Genomic DNA, 23,102 nt, shown 5'->3' on the forward strand with positions numbered 1-23,102 from the left:
GCCAATAGCCGCTGAGATACCAGCCCATTGGGGCGTGGTCTCTTTCCCTTTAAAAAAGCAGCTACTTCCCTCCTCGCTCTCTTTACTTCCTGCTCCGGTTCCAGCGACTAGACTTCTTCCTAATTGCGCAAAGGGCTGTTGTCTGAGACGGTGATCTGTAAGTTTATTCCCCTTTAAATAAATACCACCCTATTAATCACAATTCCAAACTGGTGTGGGATTGTTTATGACTTGCGCCTTCATCTTTGGGTTTAAAAGTATGTATTTAAATTTTAAGTGGTGGAGTATGCCACACATATGCCATAATCTAAGAGTAGGTAGAAGTCAGAGAAAAACTCGTGGGACTCAAGAAAGTCTCTTGAGTATTAAACTCGATACATCAGTGATGGAGGAAGGTCATTTGTCAATAAACAAACTGCCTTGGCCCATTTGATAGGCCATCCCTTAGGTGGGTGGAGTAGACAGAATAGAATGCTGGGAGGAAGAGGAAGTGAGCTCAGATGCAGGGCAGCTCCTCTGAGAGACAGACGCCATGCTCTCCTCTCCAGAGCAGACGCGATGAAGCTCCGACCCAGGATGGACGTAGGCTAGAATCTTCCTGGTAAGCGCACCTTGGGGTGCTACACACATGAATAGAAATGGGCCAGGCAGTGTTTAAAAGAATAGTGTTTGTGTGTCATTATTTTGGGGCATAAGCTAGCCAGGCAGCCATGAGCCGGGCTGTGGGAAGAGGCCCGCAGCTCCTACTACACATCAGGCTTAGTAGCAAACACCATTAACATACTGCCATCTCTCTGAAATATACTTTATTTCTGAGACAATGTTAATGAAACTGTTATCAACAAGTGTTTACATTTATACTTCAGAATGAACAGGAAATAAAACACAATGTACATGACTATCATTTTCACATGTAAATAGATATATTCTTTCAGTTGTCCTGTGTACCAATATATTTAGATGAAAATACTGTTAATTATTTTAAGCTTTTATTGATACAATATTATTACAATTCTTATTACTGCACAGGTGAGATGGTACAAAGGGAAAAAATCACGAGGAAAAGGCCATTAACTTGTACATGACCACAGAATCCCTAAAAGGATGGTAGAGAAAACACTCCAAAAACATATCTGATTTTCCTTCACAATAGCTACAAATAACATAAAATATCTTGGAGAAACTCTTAAACAAACAAGTGGAGGACTTCTATAACAAGAACTTTAAATCTTTGAAGAAAGAAATTGAAGAAGACACCAGAAAGTAGAAAGATCTCCCAAGCTCTTGGGTAGGCAGAATTAACATAGTAAAAATGGCAATCTTACCAAAAGCAATCTACAGATTCACTGCAATGCCCTCAAAATCCCAGAAAAATTCTTCACAGACCTTGAAAGAACAGTACTCAACTTCATATGGAAAAGCAATATATATATATATATATATATATATATATATATATATATATATGTATGTATATATATATATATATATATATATATATATATATATATATATATATCCAAAACAATCCTGTACAATAAAAGAACTTCTGGAGGCATAACAATCCCTGACCTCAAACTTTACTACAGAGCTAGAGTACTGAAAACAGCCTGGTATTGGCAGAACAACAGAGAGGAGGACCGATGGAACCCAATAAAAGGCCCAGATATTAATCCACACACCTTCGAACACCCTACAATAGTTCATGTCTTTTCAGATGACTGTTACTTAAAAAGGCTTTCCAACATTGCTTACATTCATAGGGTTTCTCTGCAGGATGAACTCTTTCATGTCTTTTCAGATTATGGAAACATAAAAAGGTTTTTTACCACATCACTTCCATTCATAGGGTTTCTCCCCAGTACGATTTCTTTCATGTATCTTCAGATGACTGCTACTTGTAAAGGTTTTACCACATTGCTAACATTAATAGGGATTCTATGCAGAATGCTTTCTTTCATGTACTTTCAGGTAACTACTGCATTTAAAGATTTTATCACATTGTTTGCATTTATAATGGTTCTCTCCAGTATGAATTCTTTCATGTCTTTTCAGATGATTGTTACATGAAAAGGCTTTATTACATTGCTTACATTCATAGGGTTTCTCCCCAGTATGGATTCTTTCATGTCTCTTCAGATGACTGGTACATAAAAAGGCTTTATCACATTGCTTACATTCATAGGGTTTCTCCCCAGTATGGATTCTTTCATGTATTTTCAGAATACTGCATAATGTAAAGGCTTTACCACAATGCTCACATTCATACGGTTTCTCCCCTATATGTATTCTTTCATGTCTTTTCAGATGGCTATTACAAAAAAAGGTTTTATAACATTGCTTACATTCATAGGGTTTCTCCCCAGTATGATTTCTTTCATGTATTTTCAGATACCTGTTACACACAAAGGCTTTACCACATTGCTTACATTCATAGGGTTTCTCTCCAGTATGATTTCGTTCATGTGTTTTTAGATTGCTGTTACATGTAAAGGCTTTATCACATTGATCACATTCATAGGGTTTCCCTCCAGTATGAGTTTTTTCATGTATTTTCAGATTACCACTACATGTAAAGGCTTTACCACATTGCTTACATTCATAGGGTTTCTCTCCAGTATGAATTCTTTCATGTGTTTTCAGATAACTGTTACATATAAAGGCTTTACCACATTGCTTACATTCATAGGGTTTCTCTCCAGTGTGATTTCGTTCATGTATCTTTAGGTAGCTTCTATTTCTAAAGGCTTTACCACATTGCTCACATTCATAGGGTTTCCCTCCAGTATGAATTCTTCCATGTATTTTCAGATAACTGTTACATGTAAATGCTTTACCACATAGCTTACATTCATAGGGTTTCTCTCTACTATGAATTCTTCCATGTATTTTCAGATAACTGTTACATGTAAAGGCTTTACTACATTGCTTACATTCATAGGGTTTATCGCCAGTATGATTTCGTTCATGTAGTTTCAAATGACTGACATGTATAAAGGCTTTACCACACTGCTCACATTCATAGGGTTTCTCACCAGTATGAATTCTTTCGTGCATTTTCAGATTAAAATTAAGTGTAAAGGATTTGCTACATTGTTTACATTTGAAGCGTCTCTCTACAGTATGAGTGCTTTCATACTCTTGAAGATGATTATGATGTCTAAAAGTTTTACCACACTGCTTATATTCATTGTGATTCTCTCCACTTTTTGTTCTTTCAGGAATTTGGTGATAACTGTGATGTGCAAAGTCTTTGCCATATTGAATACCTTCATAGGATTTCTGTCCAGTATGACTTGAGTTTTGAAACGGAAGATTATAATAATCTTCATAGTGACATGAAAAGGTTTTATCACACTGCTTGCATTCACAGTGATTCTCTACAGGATGACTTCTTTTGTGCCTGTGAAGAAACCTGGCATGAGTAAATTCCTTACTACAACCATTACACTGATGCATCATTTTTTCTTTTGAAGTCTACCATATAATCAATAAGTTTGATATGCTGGAGATTTACCACATGGATTTTATTCACAGGGCTTACCTTCCATATAAGTTCTTTACTGCAAGTGTAAACAGGAATCAGAACTTGGGTATTATTAAATTTTTTGATTCACTGGGTTCAACTTTAATATGGGCTGTTTTCTGTGTGCTAAGATACCTGTGGTAGTTCAGGCATTTAGTACATTATTCACATTTATAGTGCCCCTCTCCCAGGTGAGTTTCTTTACATCCTTGAAGTAAACTGTAAGAATTCACACCTTTACTACCCTGACTGCATTCATAATGTAATCCTATAGCATGACTCACAATACATTTGCAGTGTGAGTCAAGACAAACACAGCCGTTTCCACATGTCTTGTGCTCATATGGATTTACACTAGTGTGTGGTCTTTGATGAATCCCAAAAGAAATCAGGAAACCAAATTATCACATTCAATAAGGCTACTCATAGAAGGAATTACAGAACTTATAAATGATTGGGAGATATAGATACTTTACTGTTGTCCATATCCCTAAGGATCACGAGGCTTGTATCCAGACTGGCATATGATATGCCTCTAAGTAAACAACAAATGAAAGGTATTCACATTTCATTTACAAACATTAGTTTTGCTCCTCATTGAGGTAAACTATAGAGATTAAATTTTCAGCAGACGACAACCCTCTTGACTCTCATATTCTGAATTCTCAATATTTTTATAAGTCACTACATGAGTAGGTATACCAGTAGCTTTTGATAGACTACTTCCTTCTTGGAATTTTTTGTATATACAGTGATGACCTGATCAACATCCAATCATTTTATAATACCTGAATGATATAAAACCGAACGAGTGGACAGTTTTATGACATAGCATTCAAATGACATAATAAATAATTATATCTGTTAATCCATTGCTTCCATTACTTGTTACTTAGATTACTTCTTTGAAAGCATGGATAAGCCACCTGACATTAAAGTGAATAGTGTTGTGAGAATTTAATAATCATTTAGAAACATAAAACTATGCTTATTTCCCTCCTTGTTTTTCATTAAAACTGAATAGCATATCAACATGAAGTCAGATACATATTTATATCAATTTTCCCATGAAAATTACCATCCATGTCTTCTAAAATGCTGATAATATTCTTCCATATTCTCATCTTCCCATTTGTAACCTAAAATAGACCAATAGAAATTGTATGATATACTATTGGAATACAAGCAAAATATAATACAATCCTTGGTAAACCTTAGAACCATGCCTGACTTATTTACATTCTTCCTCTTTCAAGATCAAGATCACTGAGCAGCATCAAAAAACCAGAAAAATTTGTCCATTTATCTTAAAAATTGAAAAAATACTCAGTATTACCTATAGCTGTGAGATTTCTGTAGGTTTCTACCATCACATCTTTGTAGAGACTCTTCTGGGAAGGATCAAGCAAAGTCCACTCTTCCCTAGTGAAGTTCACATGCACATCCTCATAGGTCACTGCATCCTAAAATATTCCATAAGTGTGTATTACAGAAATTCTGGTAATGACAGCATTGGATATGCATTCTTCATTGACATCATATTCACATAAATCTGAGTGATTTCCACATAAATCTGAGTGATTACATGCACAGAAGTTTTAATCTAATCACTGAGTCAATTAGAAGGAATCTGAAAATAAGGTTTACCCCTGCCATTTCTGAGCCCACTGAACAAGATTTATATTTGCAAGAAAAATATCAACACATAGATAGGCATGTAGAGAGAGAGAGAGAGAGAGAGAGACAGAGAGACAGAGAGAGAGAGAGAGACAGAGAGACAGAGAGAAAAAGTGTTTTTTTTGTGTGTGTGTGTGTGTGCGCTAGAAGGAGAAAAGAAGCAAAGAGATCAACAGAATTAGTTTCTATGAGATAATTGTATTAATAATTGCTAACTACAAAAAAAAAAAAGAATGGGTAAGCAGAGTGTATTGGCTCAAGCCTTTAATTCCAGCACTCAGGAGACAGAGGCAGGTGAATCATTAAGACAGAAGTCTTCATTATATCTGCAATTAATTTCATGAAAGTCAAAGTTACATAGTAAGAGCATGTCTATAACAAAAATAAAATAAATGAACATAGAAATGAAGTAGACAAAACTCAAGTCTCTCTAAAGTTTCTGCCCCAAACGCGCCTATTCACCTGCAATATTGGTGGAACTCTGAAACACAGCTTGCTCCAATAGTGAGGGGACCTAAGAGGTGAGTGAGCAGCCATGCAGCAGTATAGCCCTCTCTAGGACCTCCCCGGTGGCAAAAAACCCAGGCCCCTCCCCCAACTTCCTTGGCTTTTCTAGCCAACAGGCAGGGAGTTTCCTGCAGGTAGGCTTCCCCAAAACTCAATCCTATCCACTGGCCCCTCCAAGTTCCTAGTCACAACCTACCGCCAAACTCACCTATCCACCTGCAACCACAGTGCAACTCTGAAACACAGCTTGCTCCAACACTGAGAAAACTTAAGACGTGAGTGAACAGCACACAATGGGACACTCCACTCTCTAGGACCTCCACAGTGGGCCAAAAACCCAGGGACTTCCTGCAATTCCCTTCACTTTTCTAGCCAGTCAGCAGGGAATTTCTTGTGAGAAGGCTCCCCCAAAATCCAGCCTCATCTACTGGACACTCCAAGCTACTAGTCACACCATGCCTAAGAGCTGAGAGCTTGCTACAATAGTAAGGGGACCAAGAGCATGCTACAACACTGAGGGGAACAAGAGAGAAGACCAAGAAAGCAAACCAGAAGAGAAGACTAAGAGAGTAGGCTTATAGAGACCTCAGAGGCTTTCTGAGACAGACATTGACAGAGCAGACCAAGAAAAACTCCCAAACACTCAGTCACTGCAAGGATTGAACCAAGGTACAAAGACACTGCCAGCCTCATTTGAAGGAAGAGATGGGTAGGCGCCAATGCAAGAATTCCTACAACAACCTAAAAAGCAACATGGTAACACCAGAACCCAGTAGTCACACAGCAGGAAGACTTGATCATCTTAACCTAGAAAAAAACAGAAGAAAATGATTTTAAACATAACTTTATGAAAATTATGGAGACCTTTAAAGGGGAAATGAAAAACTCCCTTAAAGAAATGGAGGGAAAAACAAACAAAAAATTGAAAAAAAAAATAAATCCCTCAAAGAAACCAAAAAAAAAAAAAAAAGAAAAAACATACAGGTGAAGCAAACATTTCAAGACTGAAAGAGAGGTAATAAAAACAACACAAACCAAGGGAATTCTGGATATGGAAAATCTGGGTAAACAAACAAAACTACAGAGACAAGTATAACCAACAGAATATAACAGAAGAATCTCAGGTGCTGACGATATTATAGAGGAAATAGACTACTTGGTCAAAGAAACATTGAAAAGGATCCTGCCCTCTGCTGTATACAAGAAACACACCTCAACCTTAAAGACAGACACTAACTCAGGGTTGGGAAAAGGTTTTACAATCAAATGGACCTAAGGAACAAGCAGGTGTAGCTATCCTAATATCTAACTAAATAGATTTCAAACTAAAATCAACCAGGACAGATGGAAAAGGACACTTTAACTCATAACAGGAACAATCCATCACGATGAAGTCTCAATCCTGAACATCTGTACCCCTAATACAAGAGCATCCACATTTGTAAAAGAAAGATTATTCAAACTGAAATCGTACATCAAACCCCACACACTAAGAGTAGGAAACTTTAACATTCCACTTTTGCCAATGGACTGGTCAACCAGACAGAAACTTAACAGAGAAATAAGAGAACTAATAGATGTTATGAATCAAACAGACTTAACAGACATCTATAGAACATTCCACCCAAACACAGAAGAATATACCTTCTCAGCACCTCATGGAACCTTCTCTAAAATTGATCACATACTTGGTAACAAAGCAAACCTCCACAGATACAAAAAAAATGGAGTAATCCCTTGTATCTTATCATATGGTTTAAACTTAGAATTTCACAACAAGACTACTCTCATGGAAATTGAACAGTGAATTACTGAACAGCCCTGGGTCAAGAAAGAAATTAAAGACTTCCTTGAATTCAATGAAAATGAAGGCAGAACGTGCTGTGGGACAATGGTTTGTGCTGTGGGACAATGGTTTAACCTGTGAAGATTTGTTTCTTGTATGTGTTTAGTAAAATGCTGATTTGCCAGTACCCAGGCAGGAAGTAGAGGCATGGCAAATGTAGAAAGTAGAGGTGGGCCAACAAGAACGAGAGGAGAATATTGGAAAGAGCAAGAATTCAGTCTGCAGTTGCCACCCAAATGCATAGGACGCAAGATGTCACTGACTCGCTGAAAAAGGTACTAAGCTACGTGGCTAACAGAGATAAGACTATGCAGAATATAAGTAACAAGAGTTGCCAGAGACAGTGATCTCCACTGAAACAGGTACACGGGAGTAACCTCTGAGCAAGTGAGCCAGAGCCAGAGACCACTGTGGGTCCAGACTTGAATCTGGAATTTTCAAGGGAGTAGACCTAAGCAAGGACCCCTGTGGGTCTGGGTGTGAGTCTAGGACCTCCCAGGAGCTAGGCCTGAGCCAGGAACTCTGCCAGTCTGGGCGTGAATCTGTGACATCCGAGGGAGTAGGCAAAAACCAGAGATCTCTGCAATGCCAGGCATGAATCTGAGACCTCAGAGGGAGTAGGACTGAGCCAGGACCTCTGTGGGTCCAGGCAATGGTCTGGGACATCAAAGGGAACAGGCAGAAACCTGGAACCTCTGCAGGTCTGAGCATGAGTCTGGGACCTCTAGGAGTAAACCTGAGCCAAGACCTCTGCAGTTATGTGCACACCAGTGCCTGGAAAATCTGAGGCAGTAGACCAGAGCAAGAGACCTTTGCAGGACCAACTCCAAGCCAGGGACCTCTGCAGGAGTGGAAACAGAGCAAGATTTACAGAAAGAGGTCAAATCCTGGAACCTAAACCAAAGTAAGCCTGAGACAGCAAACTCCAAGGGAGCAGAGCAGAGCACAGGAGCACTGAGCTATCTCCAGGAACATAAAGTAACCAACGGGGTAAATAGAACTGTGGCACTGACTGTATCACAAGGAACAGCCATTGGAGCTTTGGATTCACTGGCGCCTAGAATATTAATCAACAGAATCTCAGCTCCAACCACACCTATTAGAGGAAAAGATGAGAAGAAAAGGTAAGAACACATGCAACACCACAAAGAGCAACACAACACCAGTAAAACCTAAAGACTCTACAAGAGCAAGACCTGAACAACCAAATATAAAGGAAACAAAAGAAAACGACCTAAAAAATAACTTCAAGAGAATGTTTGAAACTCTTAAAGAGGAAATGAGAAATTCCCTTAAAGAAATAGAGAAAAAGACAAACAAAAAAACTGGAAGACATCAGCAAGTCACTTAAAGAAAACAATGAAAAAGAAATCAAACATATGAAAGAAACAATTCAAGACTAGAAAACTGAAATAGGGAAAATAAAGAAAACACAACGTGAGGGAATTACAGAAACAGAAATCATGAGAAAACAATCAGGAACCACAAATGCAAGCATGAACAGCAGAATACAAGAGATGGAAGAGAGAATCTCAAGCACTCAAGATACAATAGAGGAAATAGACTTGTCAATTAAAGAAAACAATAAATCTAACAAAAGCTTAACCCAAAATACCCAGGAAATATGGGACACCATGAAAAGGCAACATCTAAGAATAATAGGTATAGAAGGAGAAGTTCAATTCAAAAGCACAGAAAATATATTTAACAAAATCATAGAAGAAAACTTTCCCAAACTATAGAAATATATGCCTATGAAACTTCAAGAAGCTTACACAACACCAAATAGACTAGATTAAAAAAAAATCTGCTCGCCACATAATAATCAAAACACTAAACATACAAAGTAAAGAAAGAATATTAAGAGCTGCAAAAGAAAAAGGCCAAGTAACATATAAAGGTAGACCTATCGGAATTAAACCTGATTTCTAATTGGAGACAATGAAAGCCAGAAGGTGGTGGTCAAGCGATATGCAAACATTAAGAGACCAGCCCAGACTACTATACCCAGCAAAACTTTCAACCACCATAGAAAGACAAACAAGATATTCCATGACAAGTCTAGATTTCACCAATACTAGCCAAAAACCCAACCCTACACAAAATACTAGAAGGAAAACTCCAACCCAAGGAATTTGGCTACAGCAACAAAAACACAGACAATTGATGGTCTCATAGCAGCAAATCCAAAAGAAGGGAAAAATGCACAAATTAACATCACCAACAATGAAAACTAAATTAACAGGAGATAGCAACCACTGGTCATTAATATCCCTTATTGTAAATGGACTCAACTCACCTATAAAAGGGCACAGGCTAACAGATTGGATACGAAAACAGAATCCATCCTTCTTCTGCATACAAGAAACTCATCTCAACCTCAAAGACAGGCATTGTCTCAGAATAAAGGGTTGGGAAAAATGTACCAATCAAATTGACCTAAGAAACAAGTGGGTGTAGCTATCCTAATATCTAACAAAATAGACTTCAAGCTAAAATCAGTCAAAGAGACAAAGAAAGTAATTTCATATTAGTCACAGGAAAAATCCGCAAAGAGGAAATCTCAATACTTAACATCTATGCCCCAAATACAAGGGCACCCTCATACGTAAAAGAAACACTTCTAAAGCTTAAATCATACATTAAATCCCACATGCTAACAGTGGGAGATTTCAACAGTCCACTCTCACCACTAGACAGGTCAGTCAGACAAAAAATGAACAGGGAAATAAGAGAACTAACAGATGTTATGACCCAAATGGACTTAGCAGACATCTATAGACTACTACATCCAAACAACAAAGAATATACTTTCTTCTCAGTACCTCATGGAACCTTCTCAAAAATTGACCACATACTTGGTAACAAAACAAATCTCAACAAATACAAAAAATTGGAATAACCCAATGTAATTTATCAGATCACCATGGTTTAAAACTAGAAGTCAGCAGCAATACTAATACCAGAAAAAGCACAAACACATGGAAATTAAACAATGTTCAATGAATGTATTAAGAAAGAAATAAAGGGAGAAATTAAAGATTTCCTAAAATTCAATGAAAATGACCACACAACATACCCAAATTCATGGGACACAATGAAAGCAGTGTTAAGAGTAAAGTTCATAGCACTAAATGCTTACATAAAGAAGCTGTAAGAATCCAAAACTAGTGAATTAACAGAACATGTGGAAACTTTAGAACAAAAAGAAGCAAACTCACCTAAGAGAACAAGATGGCAGGAAATAATAAAATTGAGAGCTGAAATCAAGAAAATCACCATGATCAAGTTGACTTCATCCCAGAGATGTAGGGATGGTTCAACATATGAAAATATGTCAACATAATCTAACATATAAACAAACTGAAATATAAATCCATATAATCATTTCATTCGATGCTAAAGAATCTTTTGACAAAATATGACATCCCTTAATGATAAAGGTCTTGGAGAGAACAGGGATACAAGGAACATACCTAAACATAATAAAGACAATATACAGCAAGCCAACAGCCAACATAAAACTAAATGGAGAGAAACTCACAGTGATCCCACTGAAATCAGGAAGAAGACAAGGTTGTCCACTCTCTCTATATCTATTCAGTATAGTTCTTGAGGTCCAAACTAAAGCAATAAGATACCAAAAGGAGATCAAGGGGATACAAATTGGAAAAGAAGTCAAACTCTCACTGTTTGCTGATATGATAGTTTACATAAGCGATCACAAAAATTCTACCAAGGAACTTCTACAACTCAAAATCACTTTCAGTAATGTAGCAGGATGCAAGATTGACTCAAAAAAAAAAATCAGTACCCTCCTGTACACAGATGATAAAAGGTCTGGGAAAGAAATCAGAGAAACAACACCCTTCACAATAGCCACAAGTACCATAAAATATCTCGGAGTAACTCTAACCAAACAAGTGGAAGACTTGTAGGACAAAACCTTTAAATCTTTAAAGCAAGAAATTGAAGAAGACACCAGAAACTGGAACGATTTACCAAGCTTTAGGGTAGGCAGAATTAACATAGTAAAAACGGCAATCTTACCAAGAGCAATCTACAGATTCAATGCAATGCCCAGCAAAATTCTTCACAGACCTTGAAAGAACAGTACTTAACTTCATATGGAAAAGCAAAAATAAATAAATAAATAAATAAAAATAAATAAATAAAAAAACAAAAACAGTATAGCCAAAATAATCCTGTACAATAAAAGGACTTCTGGAGGCATCACAATCCCTGACTTCAAACTCTATTACAGAGCTATAGTACTGAAAACAGCCTGGTATTAGCATAAGAACAGACAGGAGGACCCAATGGAACTGAATAGAAGATCCAGATATTAATCCACACACCATCAAATACCTGATTTTTGACAAATAAGCAAAAAATATCAAAAGAGGAAAAAGCATATTTAATGAGTAGTGCTAGCATAACTGGATATCAACACGTAGAAGGAAATAAAAGACCCATATCTATCATCGTGCACAAAACTCAAGTCCAAATGGATCACTGAACCTTGTAGAAAAGAAAGTGGGAAGTACACTTGAATGCACTGGCACAGGAGACCACTTCCTAAACATACCCCCAGCAGCACAGACACTGAAAGAAACAATTAATAAATGGGACCTCCTAAGACTGAAAAGCTTTTGTAAAGCAAAGAAAATAGTCAACAAGACAAAACGACAGCCTACAGAATAGAAAAAGATATTCACTCACCCCACATCAGACAGAGGTCTGATCTCCAAAATATACAAAGAACTCAAGAAATTGGTCACCAAAGAACACATAATCCAATAAAAAAAAATGGAGTACAAACCTAAACAGAGAACTCTTAACAGAGGAATCTAAAATGGCTGAAAGACACTTAAGGAAATGTTCAACATCCTTAGTCATGAGAGAAATGCAAATCAAAACAACTCTGAGATTCCATCTCACACCTGTAAGAATGGCCAAGATCAAAATCACTGATGACAACTTATGCCGGAGAGGTGTGGGGAAAAGGGAATACTTCTGCATTGCTGGTGGGAGTGCAAGCTGGTACAACCCCTTTGGATGTCAGTGTGGTGATTTCTCAGAAAATTAGGTAACAACCCTCCTCAACACCCAGTAATACCACTTTTGGGTATATATCCAAAGGATGCTCAATTATGCCACAAGAACATGCGTTCAACTATGTTTATAGCAGCATTGTTTGTAATAGCCAGAACCAGGAAACAACCTAAATGCCCCTCGACTGAAGAATGGATAAGGAAAATGTGGTACATTTGTACAATGGAGTACTATACAGGAAAAAAAAAAACGACATCTTGAATTGTGCAAGAAAATGGAAGGAGCTAGAAAACATTATTTTGAGTGAGGTAACCCAGACACAGAAAGACAACTATCACATGTACTCACTCATAGGTGGCTTTTAAACATAAAGGAAAGAAAACCAGCCTACAAACCACAATCCCAGAGAACTTAGACAACAATGAGGACACTAAGAGAGACATACATAGATCTAATCTACATGGGAAGTAGAAAAAGACAAGATCTCCTGAGGGAATTGGGAGCATGGGGACCTGCGGGGAGGGCTGAATTAGGGAGGGGAGAGGCAGTGAAGGGAACAGAGAAAAATGTAGAGCTCATTAAAAATCAATTTAAAAAGAGTTAATAAGAAGCCTGAGATAATAGGCCAATCAGTTTTTAATTAATGTAAACCTCCGTGTTTTCTTTGGGACTGAATGACTAGAGGAACAGGTGGGGCAGAAACCTCAGACAACAACATATCCAAACCTCTGAAACACTACGAAAGCAGTGCTAAGAGGAAAGTTCATAGCATTAAGTGCCCACATAAAGAAAATTAATAAACCTCACATTAGTGACTTAACAGCCCATCTGAAATCTCTAGAACAAAAAGAAGCACAGTCACCCAGGAGGAGTAAAAGACAGGTAATAATGAACTTGAGAGCTGAAATCAACCAAATAGAAACAAAGAAAACAATACAAAAAAAATCAATGACACAAAGAGCTGGATCTTTAAGAAAATCAACAAGATAGACAATCAATCCCTTATCCAAAATAATCACAAGAGTATATCTCAACTAAAAAATCTGAAATGAAAAAGCGGACATAATAGCCGACACTGGGGAAATTCAGAGAATCATTAGGTCATACCACAAAAACCTGTACTCCACAAAATTAAAAAATGTAAAAGAAATGGACAATTTTTTAGAAAGTTATCATATACCAAAATTAAATCAAGACCTTGTGAGCAATTTAAATAGACCTATAAACTGCAAGGAAATAGAAACTGTAATCAAATACCTCCTAACCAAAAAAAGCTCAGGACTGGATGGTTTCAGCACAGAATTCTACCAGAACTTCCAAGAAGAGCTAATACCTATAGTCCTCAAAGTGTTCCAGATATTAGAAACAGAAGGAACACTGCCAAACTCTTTTTTGAGGTGACATTTACCCCAATACTAAAACTACACAAAGACTCAATCATGAAAAAATATTCAATAAAAATACTGGCAAACCAAATCCAAGGGCACATTAAAAAAAATCATCCACCATAATCAAGTCAGCTTCACTCCAGAGATGCAGGAATGGTTCAACATATGAAAATCTACCAAATTAATCTATCATATAAATAATCTGAAAATAAAAACATATGACCATTTCATTAGATGCTGAAAAAGCATTTGACAAGATCCAACACCCCTTCATGACAAAGGTCTTGGAGAGATCAGAGATACAAGAAACATATCTCAATATAATAAAAGCAATATACAGGAAGCCAACAACCAATATCAAATTAAATGGAGAGAAACTCAAAGTGATTCCACTAAAATCAGGAACATGAGAAGGCTGTCCACTCTCTCCATATCTCTTCAACACAGTTCTTGAAGTTTTGGCTATAGTAATAAGATAACAAAAGGAGATCAAGGGGATTAAAATTGCAAAGGAAGTAGTCAAACTTTCATTATTTGTAGATGATATGATATATATAATTGACACAAAAACTATACCAGAGAACTCCTAGAGCTGATAAATCTTTTCAGTGATGTGGCAGGATACAAGATCAACTCAAAAATATCAATAGCCTCCCTATACACAAATATAGGAAAAGAAGCTGTGAGGGAAATCAGAGAAATATCACCTTTCACAACAGCCACAAATAACATAAAATATCTTGGGGTAACACTAAGCAAAGAAGAGAAAGACCTCTTTGACAAGAACTTTAAGACTTTGAAGAAACAAATTGAAGAAGATACAAGAAAATAAAAAGATCTCCCATGCTCTTGGACAGGTAGGATCAACATTGTAAAAATGGCAATTTTACCAAAAGCAATCTATAGATTCAATGCAATCCCCATCAAAATAACAACACAATTCTACACAGACCTTAAAAGAACAATAATCAACTTCATATGGAAAAACAAAAAACACAAGTTACCCAAAACAATCCTGTACAATAAAGTAACTTCCAGAGGCATCACCCTCCCAGATATCAAGCTGTATTACAGAGCTACAGTAATGAAAACAGCTTGGTATTGGTATAACAACAGACAGGTTGAACAATGGAATAGAATTGAAGCCCTGGATATTAATCCACACACCTAAGAACACCCAATTTTTAACAAAGAAGTTAAAATTATACAATGGAAAAAATAAAGTATCTTCAAAAAATGGTGCTGGCATAACTGGATGTCAATTTGTAGAAGAATGAAAGTAGTTCCCTCTCCTCTGTCCCCAGGCACAAAACTTGAGTCCAAGTAGATTAAAGACCTCAATATAAATCCAACCACTAAACCTGATAGAAGATAAAGTGGGAAGTAGCCTTCAATGCATGGGCACAGGAGATCACTTCCTAAATAGAACACCAGTAGCACAGACACTGAGAGCAACAATATGTAAATGGAACCTCCTGAAAAAAAGCTTCTGTAAAGCAAAGGACACAGTCAATTAGACAACAGGCAGCCTACTGGGAAAAAAATCTTTACCAAACCCACATCAGACAAAGGACTGACCTCCAAAATATATAAAGATTTTAAGATATTAAACATTAAAATTCTAAAGAACCTCATTAGAAAATGGGGTACAGAATTAAAAGGAAAATTCTCAACAGAAGAATCTCAAATGGCCAAAATATACATAAGGAAATGTTCAATTTCCTTAGACATCAGGAAAATGCAACCAAAAGAACTCTGAGATACCATCTTACACCTGTCAGAATGGCAAGATCAAAAACACCAAAGACAGCTTATACTGGAAAGGATACGGAGTAAGGAGAACATTCATTCATTGCTGGTGGGAATACAAACTTGTACACCCATTTTGGAAATCAGTATGGTGGTTTCTCAGAAAAGTGGGAATCAACCCACCTCTGAATCCAGCAATACCACTCACTCTTAGGCATATACCAAAAAGGTTATCAATCATACTATAAAACTGTTTGTTCAACTATTAACAGCATTATTTGTAATAGACAGAACCTGGAAACAACCTAGATGCTCCTCAACCAAAGAATGGATAAAGAAAATGTGGCACATTTACACATTAGAGTACAACTCAGTAGTATAAAACAATGATATCTTGAATTTTGCACACAAATGGATGGAATTAGAAAACACTATCCTGCATGAGGTAACACAAACACAAAAAGATAAATATGGTATGTACTCACTCATAAGTAGATACTAGCTATAAACAAAGGACATTGAGCCTATAGTTCATGATCCTTGAGAAGCTAAGTAATTGGGTGAACCCAAAGAAAAACATATATAGATTCATCTGGAAATTGGAAATAGACAAGATAGCCTGAAACAATTGGGAGCATGGGGGTGGCAGAGAAGGGAGGGTGGATGGGGAAGAGGAGGGAAGAAGGGAAGTGTTGAAGAGTACTTGAGGGAATGGGATAGTTGAAATGGATGAAGGACAGATATGAGAGCAAGGAAAGAGATATTTTGATTGAGGGAGCCATTATAAGGTTAGCAGAAACCTGGCTCTGGAGAAATTCCCACGAATCCACAAGGATGACCCCAGCTAATACCCTAAGGAATAGAGGAGAGGGGGCCCAATATTGATTTTCCCTGTAGTCAGACTGATGAATATCTTAAATATCACCATAGAACCTTCATCCAGCAAATAATGGAAACAAGGACAGAGACCTGCATCGGAGCACTGGACTGAGTTCCCAAAGTCCAGTTGAAGAGTGGGAAGAATGGGAATATTAGCAAAGAGGTTAAGACCATGATGGGTTCACCCACTGAAACAGTCTACCTGAGTTAATGGGGGCTCACCAACTCCAGGCGGACTGGGAAGGAACAAGCATTGGACCAAAATAGTCCCTCTGAATGTGTTGACAGTTGCATGACTGGGGTAGACTGAGGGGCCACTGGCAGTGGCACCAGAATTTATCCCTACTGCATGTACTGGCTTTTTGGGAACCTATTCTCTTTGGATGTACACTTTGCTCAGCCTAGATATAGTAGGGAGGGCCTTGAACCCCCCACAGTACAGGGTACCTTATCCTCTCTTAGGATTGGATGGGGGTGGGGTGGGAGGGTGTGTGGAGGGAATGAGAGGCAGGAAGGGACTGGGAACTTGGATTGGTAATTTTTTAAAATCTCATTTTATAAAAAAGGCTAATCTAAAAAAAATAAACTGTAAGAATAACAAGATCTAGCTAAAACTGCGTGCATGCTTAAACAGTTACAGTTTCCAATGTAAGCAATGCAAACACTGAGCATGAAAAAATAGCACAGTGCAGGAGAGATGGTTCAGCAGTTAAGCGTGCTTGTTGGTCTTTCAGAAGAGGGAGTTTCAATAGCCAGTGCTTACATGGGTGCTCCCAAGTATTCATAATTCCAAGTCCAGGGATTCTGCAGACATCTTCTGATTGTTGTGAGTATCATTCAACAGTGTCATGTATATCTGTGTATGCAGGCATAGATTCATATTTACTAAAAAAAATTTAAAAATTCACAAATGGTGGTAAGACTGTAATACACCTGTCACCCCAAGACTCTGGAGGCTCATACAGTCTTAAGGTCATGTATGTAAGACACCCTGGAATAAAGAATTACACACTCTGAGAATGTTCAAGGTCAAGATATTGGTAAAGCACAGCAGAACAGTATGTGTTTGACATATATAAAACCATACATTCTAGGCCAACCTGTCAATAATATAGAAGTGAAAAAGCAAGGTGTGCTGGAGCATACCTTTAATCCTAGCCCTGTGGAGGCAGAAGCAGTCAGACCTTTGGGTTCCAGGACAGCCTAGACTACAGAGACACTTTTAAAGAGGCAAGTGGATCTCAGTGAGTTCACATCCAGCATGGTCTACAAACTGATTTCAAGGACAGTAAAGGCTATGCAAGGAAACACTGCCTCAAAAAACAGGAAAGACAGGACTACAAAAGAATCCCTGTGATCAAAAAAAGTATGTACTTTAAGAATAAAAAATGATTTAAAAAAAACATCAAGCTAGCGAAATGACTTACGAATAAAAAGCAATTGTTCCTGGGGTATCTTTGGTAATTCACAGACATCGTCTATAATGGTGGTGTATACATGAGAACACAAGAGAAAAGGATTGTGATAAATGTTGACCACAAGAAACTAGACACTAAGAAAAGGCTATGGGGTAAGGCTACAGACACAAAAAATCAGATCCCTACTGAGGAACATCCTCAAAAATGGCTCCTAACACTAAAATATCAATAAACAGCCTATAGTAACTCACCAGTGAGATAAGAAATAAAGTGCTGCCGGGCGGTGGTGGCGCATGCCTTTAATCCCAGCACTTGGGAGGCAGAGGCAGGCGGATCTCTGTGAGTTCGAGACCAGCCTGGTCTACAAGAGCTAGTTCCAGGACAGGCTCCAAAACCACAGAGAAACCCTGTCTCGAAAAACAAAACAAAAAAAAACAAAAACAAAAACAAATAAAAAAAAAAGAAAGAAAGTGCTTCATATACCTGGAAGGATTTTCAATCAAGTGACTATATTCTAATCCAGGCCACTACAGGCTTATGGACATTAAATGAGAAATAATGCTGTTAATCTAACTTTAAGTGTCCCAAAATTTTAGAATATGCCTACAAGTCAATACACTTTCCACCTCTCTTTCTCATTCTCAGAAATTATAATACAGACTTGAATGTTTCTATGTCACTGGACAGTATGATCCTCACTAACCCTGAAAAGATAGTTATTATCATCAGTTTGGCTCTGTTAGCACCTTAAATAAAAAACTGTGACTTGGCCACCCTGACCAATAGTCCGGGGTCATTGAGACTGGGCCAGTAGTGTGTTATGAGAAAGTTTCAGCTAGAGATGAGAAAAACTGAGGTAGGATAACCTCTGTGGAGGTTTGGTTGCAGAGTAGGAAGTAGGAGTTTCTGCCACTTATAAAAATGAAGAACTCAGGAAGAAGAAAATACCAGTGACAGGAGAATATGTTCAGGGCAGGAGGGAGGTGAGCTTCCCCATGTGAGTAACCTATAGGTACTGGATCTTCTGATTGACCTTGCTGCTATTTGCAATGTTGGCTGCTGTGATCTGTTTCCTAACACATATGAATAGCCAATGGGCGGCTTGTGTCTCAAACATCTCAACCTGGTTAACTGTTTCAAACTGAATTGCTCATACCCCCATCAGAGAGATTCATAACTGGAAACTCAATATTCATTAGCTCAAGCTACTCTCATCAAATTGTATAACCCTCAATCTGGTCTGCTTTCATTCACAGGGCACGAATTAACAAATGTTGTAAAATTACACAGAAGGTCATTCAGTCTGACCCAATGAGATCCTGCTTCACAATGGTGAGTCTGTAGTGGACTGCCTTAAATTTCACTCTGTGTTCCAACAATTACCTAACCTGTTGCCTCCTGTAGTCCACACAATAAGTGATTCCTCCTATTCTGCTCTGAAGACAGAAACCATGCTCCACATGAAAGCCCCTTTCCTATTTCTTCAAGGGACACTCCTCTACATGATTCAAATAGGTAATTTTACAAATATAAGAGGACAGCCCTTTTCTTGAAGAATTGAGAAATTTAAATGAGCAGACAGCAAGGTTGGTCCTTGAGGAGTAACAGACTGGGTTCAAGATCACCTAAGTCAATGTAACAGAGCTTGTCTCAGAAATATCTTTCTACAAGGCTGGAGTTGCAACTGTGCTAGATTAACATGTGCTTACAGGGAGAAAACACTGCGCGCATTTCAGAGATAATAATGTAGATTCTCTGTAATAACACTGTGCATGGCATTCTGACTACTGCTCAACAAGGAGCCAGCCTGGATCAGATTGTGTGCTTCACCTATGCTGTCCTCCTTAAAGCTCCTTTAGGTTCAGGTCCCAGGTGATATTTGGAGCATGTTAAACAGGGACAGGAACTGTAAGGAGACTGCCATTCAGGCAGATGTTAGATTTACACAGCAAAGATATTCCCAGAAGGATTTTGTAAGTACTCCAGTTAGCTGAAACAGCAGGCCTTTCTTAAATGACTGTTTCCTGATGGGGCGATACCAGGAAGACAGGATGATAGAAAAGATAAAACCTGAGGTAGGTCTTGCACAATCAATCTTACGCCAAAAACAAAAACAAAAAACAGCATTTGTCAACTACTTCCAGAGCAGAAACCTTAGGAAATGGGGGCTTCCATGAATCAACAGAACTCGAATACAATGGAATACCTTCAAGAAGAGCCAGAGCAAACAAGGTGGCGTAAGGGAAACATAGCATGTCTCAAGTGTATTCTGATCAAGTTCACAGCAGTCATGGAATTCATAATCAGACTCATGTGCTAGGGAGAGCTAAGATTCTGAGGATCTGAAGCAGCCCCTCTCCTAAGGCCCTGGCTAAAGACCTTTATCAGACCAAGCATATTCCTGGTTTAAAAGCAGGAACTGTTTTTGCTCTATAGCTTGGGGACTTATGCAAAGCTGAAAAGGGCTAGGCCTCAGGCTGTTATTGGCTCTACGAGGTATGTTCCAAAGTTTGAGAAGTTATGTTCCTTCTCTACATAGTGGAAAGCAGCAACTGAGCAGGCCAGCCCTCAACACACCACTTCATCCATTTCTAATATTGTTATGCACGGTGTTGTTCCCCATCGGGGCAACTATGCTTTTTGGCATGAATGGAGGTATATGGAATACCTGCCTTAACGGGTGTTCTAACCCTGTAATGCTCTTCTGAGAGGCTTTTCATAGGCTTGCTCTTGGATATTGGATGGGACTAGTGGCTGGTAATAAACCAGAGTTTTCTATTTTGTTACAGTTTCCAATCGCATGCCTGGTTCATCCTAGTGAACATATAGTTACATCCTGGTAGAACCTGGTGTATTAATGGTTACATCTTAACATCCTAATCTCTAACAGGCCTGGTTAGCATATGACTTAACTTTGCCACAGATGGGAAGCAGACCTGCTACGAATTGATCCTATTTAGTGTGACTTTCTTTCTCCTAAGCTTTGGTGAATCCTTTATATCTTCAGTTTTACTCTTCTACATCGCAGTACAGTAGTGGAGCCCTATCCATCCCAGGACATGTGTATAACAGCCATAAAATAACTCCAAATGGAGTTTACAAGTATATTTTAAATGTGAATCGCTTCTAGAAGTTACCAGAGAAACTAGGTGTTTCTGAGTATGGCAACTTGATTTTTAGATACCCAAAGCATGGCGACATTAATAACCAGGTTGTGTCAATACTTAGTCCCCTGTGTCTGGTACCCCAAGAAATTCTTTTTGCCAAGGTCAGTCACTTAGACAAATGCCGTCATTTCCTCAGGGGATTGAAGAAAGTTCCTACCTGAAACAAAAATTCAAATCATACAACTCCTCTCTGGCTAGAGGGTCTATGGCTCTGCCAGAACCGTGATTGTGTGCCTATTAACTTGTCAAGGCCAATGTTAGCCTCTAGGCTCCCTGCTTACAAGGCCCACTTCAGCTAACAACCCTCTTTTTCTGCTCCCATTTAACTCTGGAAACACCCATCTCTAATGAGCATAGTAAAAACTGGCTTTCTGACATGTAAAAACAGCTTAGTCAAGAGCCCCACTACATGGAAGGCTTTACCAGACAAGCAGAATTCAGTGACGTCATTCACTTGAGATAGATAACACGATAGTCCTTGAACCCCATAACACCCACTGGACAGTATATAAGCAGAGGTCAAGAGCAATGCTCTGCTCTGGTCATCTGGTGAGAGGTCACCTTGATCTGTCTCAGGGCTGGAGAGTCTACCCCTGGATCCTGAAGTCTTTAATCAGAGACTTTCAGATCAGAGACTTGTGTGAGGACAGGACCTGACTTTCAGGTTAGAAAAATGGCAGAGGTGAGCAGACTTTGGGAGAAAGGTTTTGTCCTTTAGTTGGGAATTTAGAACGTGAACCTTGTAAGAGCACCCTAGCATAATAAACTACAACTTTTGTTGTAATGTGTGCATCTCCTTTTTATTCTTGACAGTTTCCCATACGACAGCATGACCAGTTTCGAATAAACTTTCCCCTTTATCCCCAAACAGTAGCAATTTCAGTTTCGCAACTGCACCCATTTTCATTCACCCTGCTCCAACTGACCCAGATGGAATGTTATTCAGCGGCTACAACCGAGATGCAAGGACTTTATAGAATGCGATTTTTGGCTGCCTGCCTCTGCCCGCTGGGGGAAGGGGCAGAAGCTAACCACGTGGCTCCCAAGGCTCAGGCATCCACTCCTCCCGGCCTGAACAGAGCAGCACTTCACTCACCATGTCGCAGCTTCCGAGCTCTCCCTGGCCCCACACAGCTTCCTGCAGCATTGCTCTCAGCACAGAACACCAAAGCCCTCGCGCTTGCTCAGATACGGATCCTAGCCTGCACCGGAAGTCTGGAAGAGCCCACCCGCTCACCTTCTGACTGGCGTTCTGCCTCGAGATCCCGATTGGCTATTGATGTCTGAGTGACAAGAGCAATTCCCTTAGGGTTAGATTGTACTCAAGGACTAAGCAAACTGCAGTGATTTCCATTTCATTTGTACTTACTTGTGGCCTCCAGTTGCTGACACTTTCCTCTTCCAGCATTCCTTAAGCACTTGGCCTCTTCCTCCTGGTGGTTAGTTTGTACAGCTCACTGCAAAATGTGCAGCGGAGTGTTTTTTCTGTACCACAGGTATGAATGTGCCTGGATATTAACAATTAAAAGAGATTTTAGGACTCCAAACAAGAGTGGCTTCATGCTGAGTTCAGGAAAACTGTCCTTACTTTTTACCTAGCAGGTGCAGGGTCTTCAGAATACACTGAGAAAATAGTAGGAGCCAGAGCATAACACTGTGATAAGTCTGGGCTGGATGATGGCTCCATTCCTGTAGGAGTTTCCTTCCTGAAATCCAAGTCAATCTCTTGAAAATGAATAATAATGCAGAGTATAATCTCCAAGTTACCATGAGTACATAGAAACAAATAAGGTGAGGAGCCCGATTGTCAGTCAGCAGGTGTTTCTGTGTGCAAAGATATTCCCGGAAATTCCTAAGAAATAGCCTCTAATGCCAGTAAAGGATAGAACT

General features: G+C 38.7%; 1 protein-coding gene across 1 annotated transcript; it reads right to left on the reverse strand.

The window, feature by feature from the left end:
* Positions 1-1,534: 1,534 nt before the first annotated feature.
* LOC130869399 (zinc finger protein 709-like) lies at positions 1,535-22,438 on the reverse strand. Its single transcript, XM_057761495.1, has 4 exons — positions 22,309-22,438; positions 4,863-4,989; positions 4,605-4,665; positions 1,535-3,415 (listed from the first exon to the last, which is right to left on the reverse strand). The coding sequence occupies exons 1-4, from the start codon at positions 22,357-22,359 to the stop codon at positions 1,939-1,941; spliced, it is 1,716 nt and encodes a 571-aa protein (XP_057617478.1). The 5' UTR covers positions 22,360-22,438; the 3' UTR covers positions 1,535-1,938.
* Between the last annotated feature and the right edge of the window lie 664 nt (positions 22,439-23,102).

The sequence above is a fragment of the Chionomys nivalis genome, chromosome 2 (genome assembly GCF_950005125.1).
Source record: "Chionomys nivalis chromosome 2, mChiNiv1.1, whole genome shotgun sequence".
Lineage (NCBI taxonomy): Eukaryota > Metazoa > Chordata > Mammalia > Rodentia > Cricetidae > Chionomys > Chionomys nivalis.

Coding starts and splice junctions, on each gene's coding strand:
- LOC130869399 (XM_057761495.1), bottom strand. CDS start 22,359: ATGCTGCAGGAAGCTGTGTGGGGCCAGGGAGAGCTCGGAAGCTGCGAC. Junction 4,666..4,862: donor CAGAAATCTCACAGCTATAG/GTAATACTGAGT, acceptor GGTCTATTTTAG/GTTACAAATGGGAAGATGAG. Junction 3,416..4,604: donor CATTTTAGAAGACATGGATG/GTAATTTTCATG, acceptor TACTCATGCCAG/GTTTCTTCACAGGCACAAAA.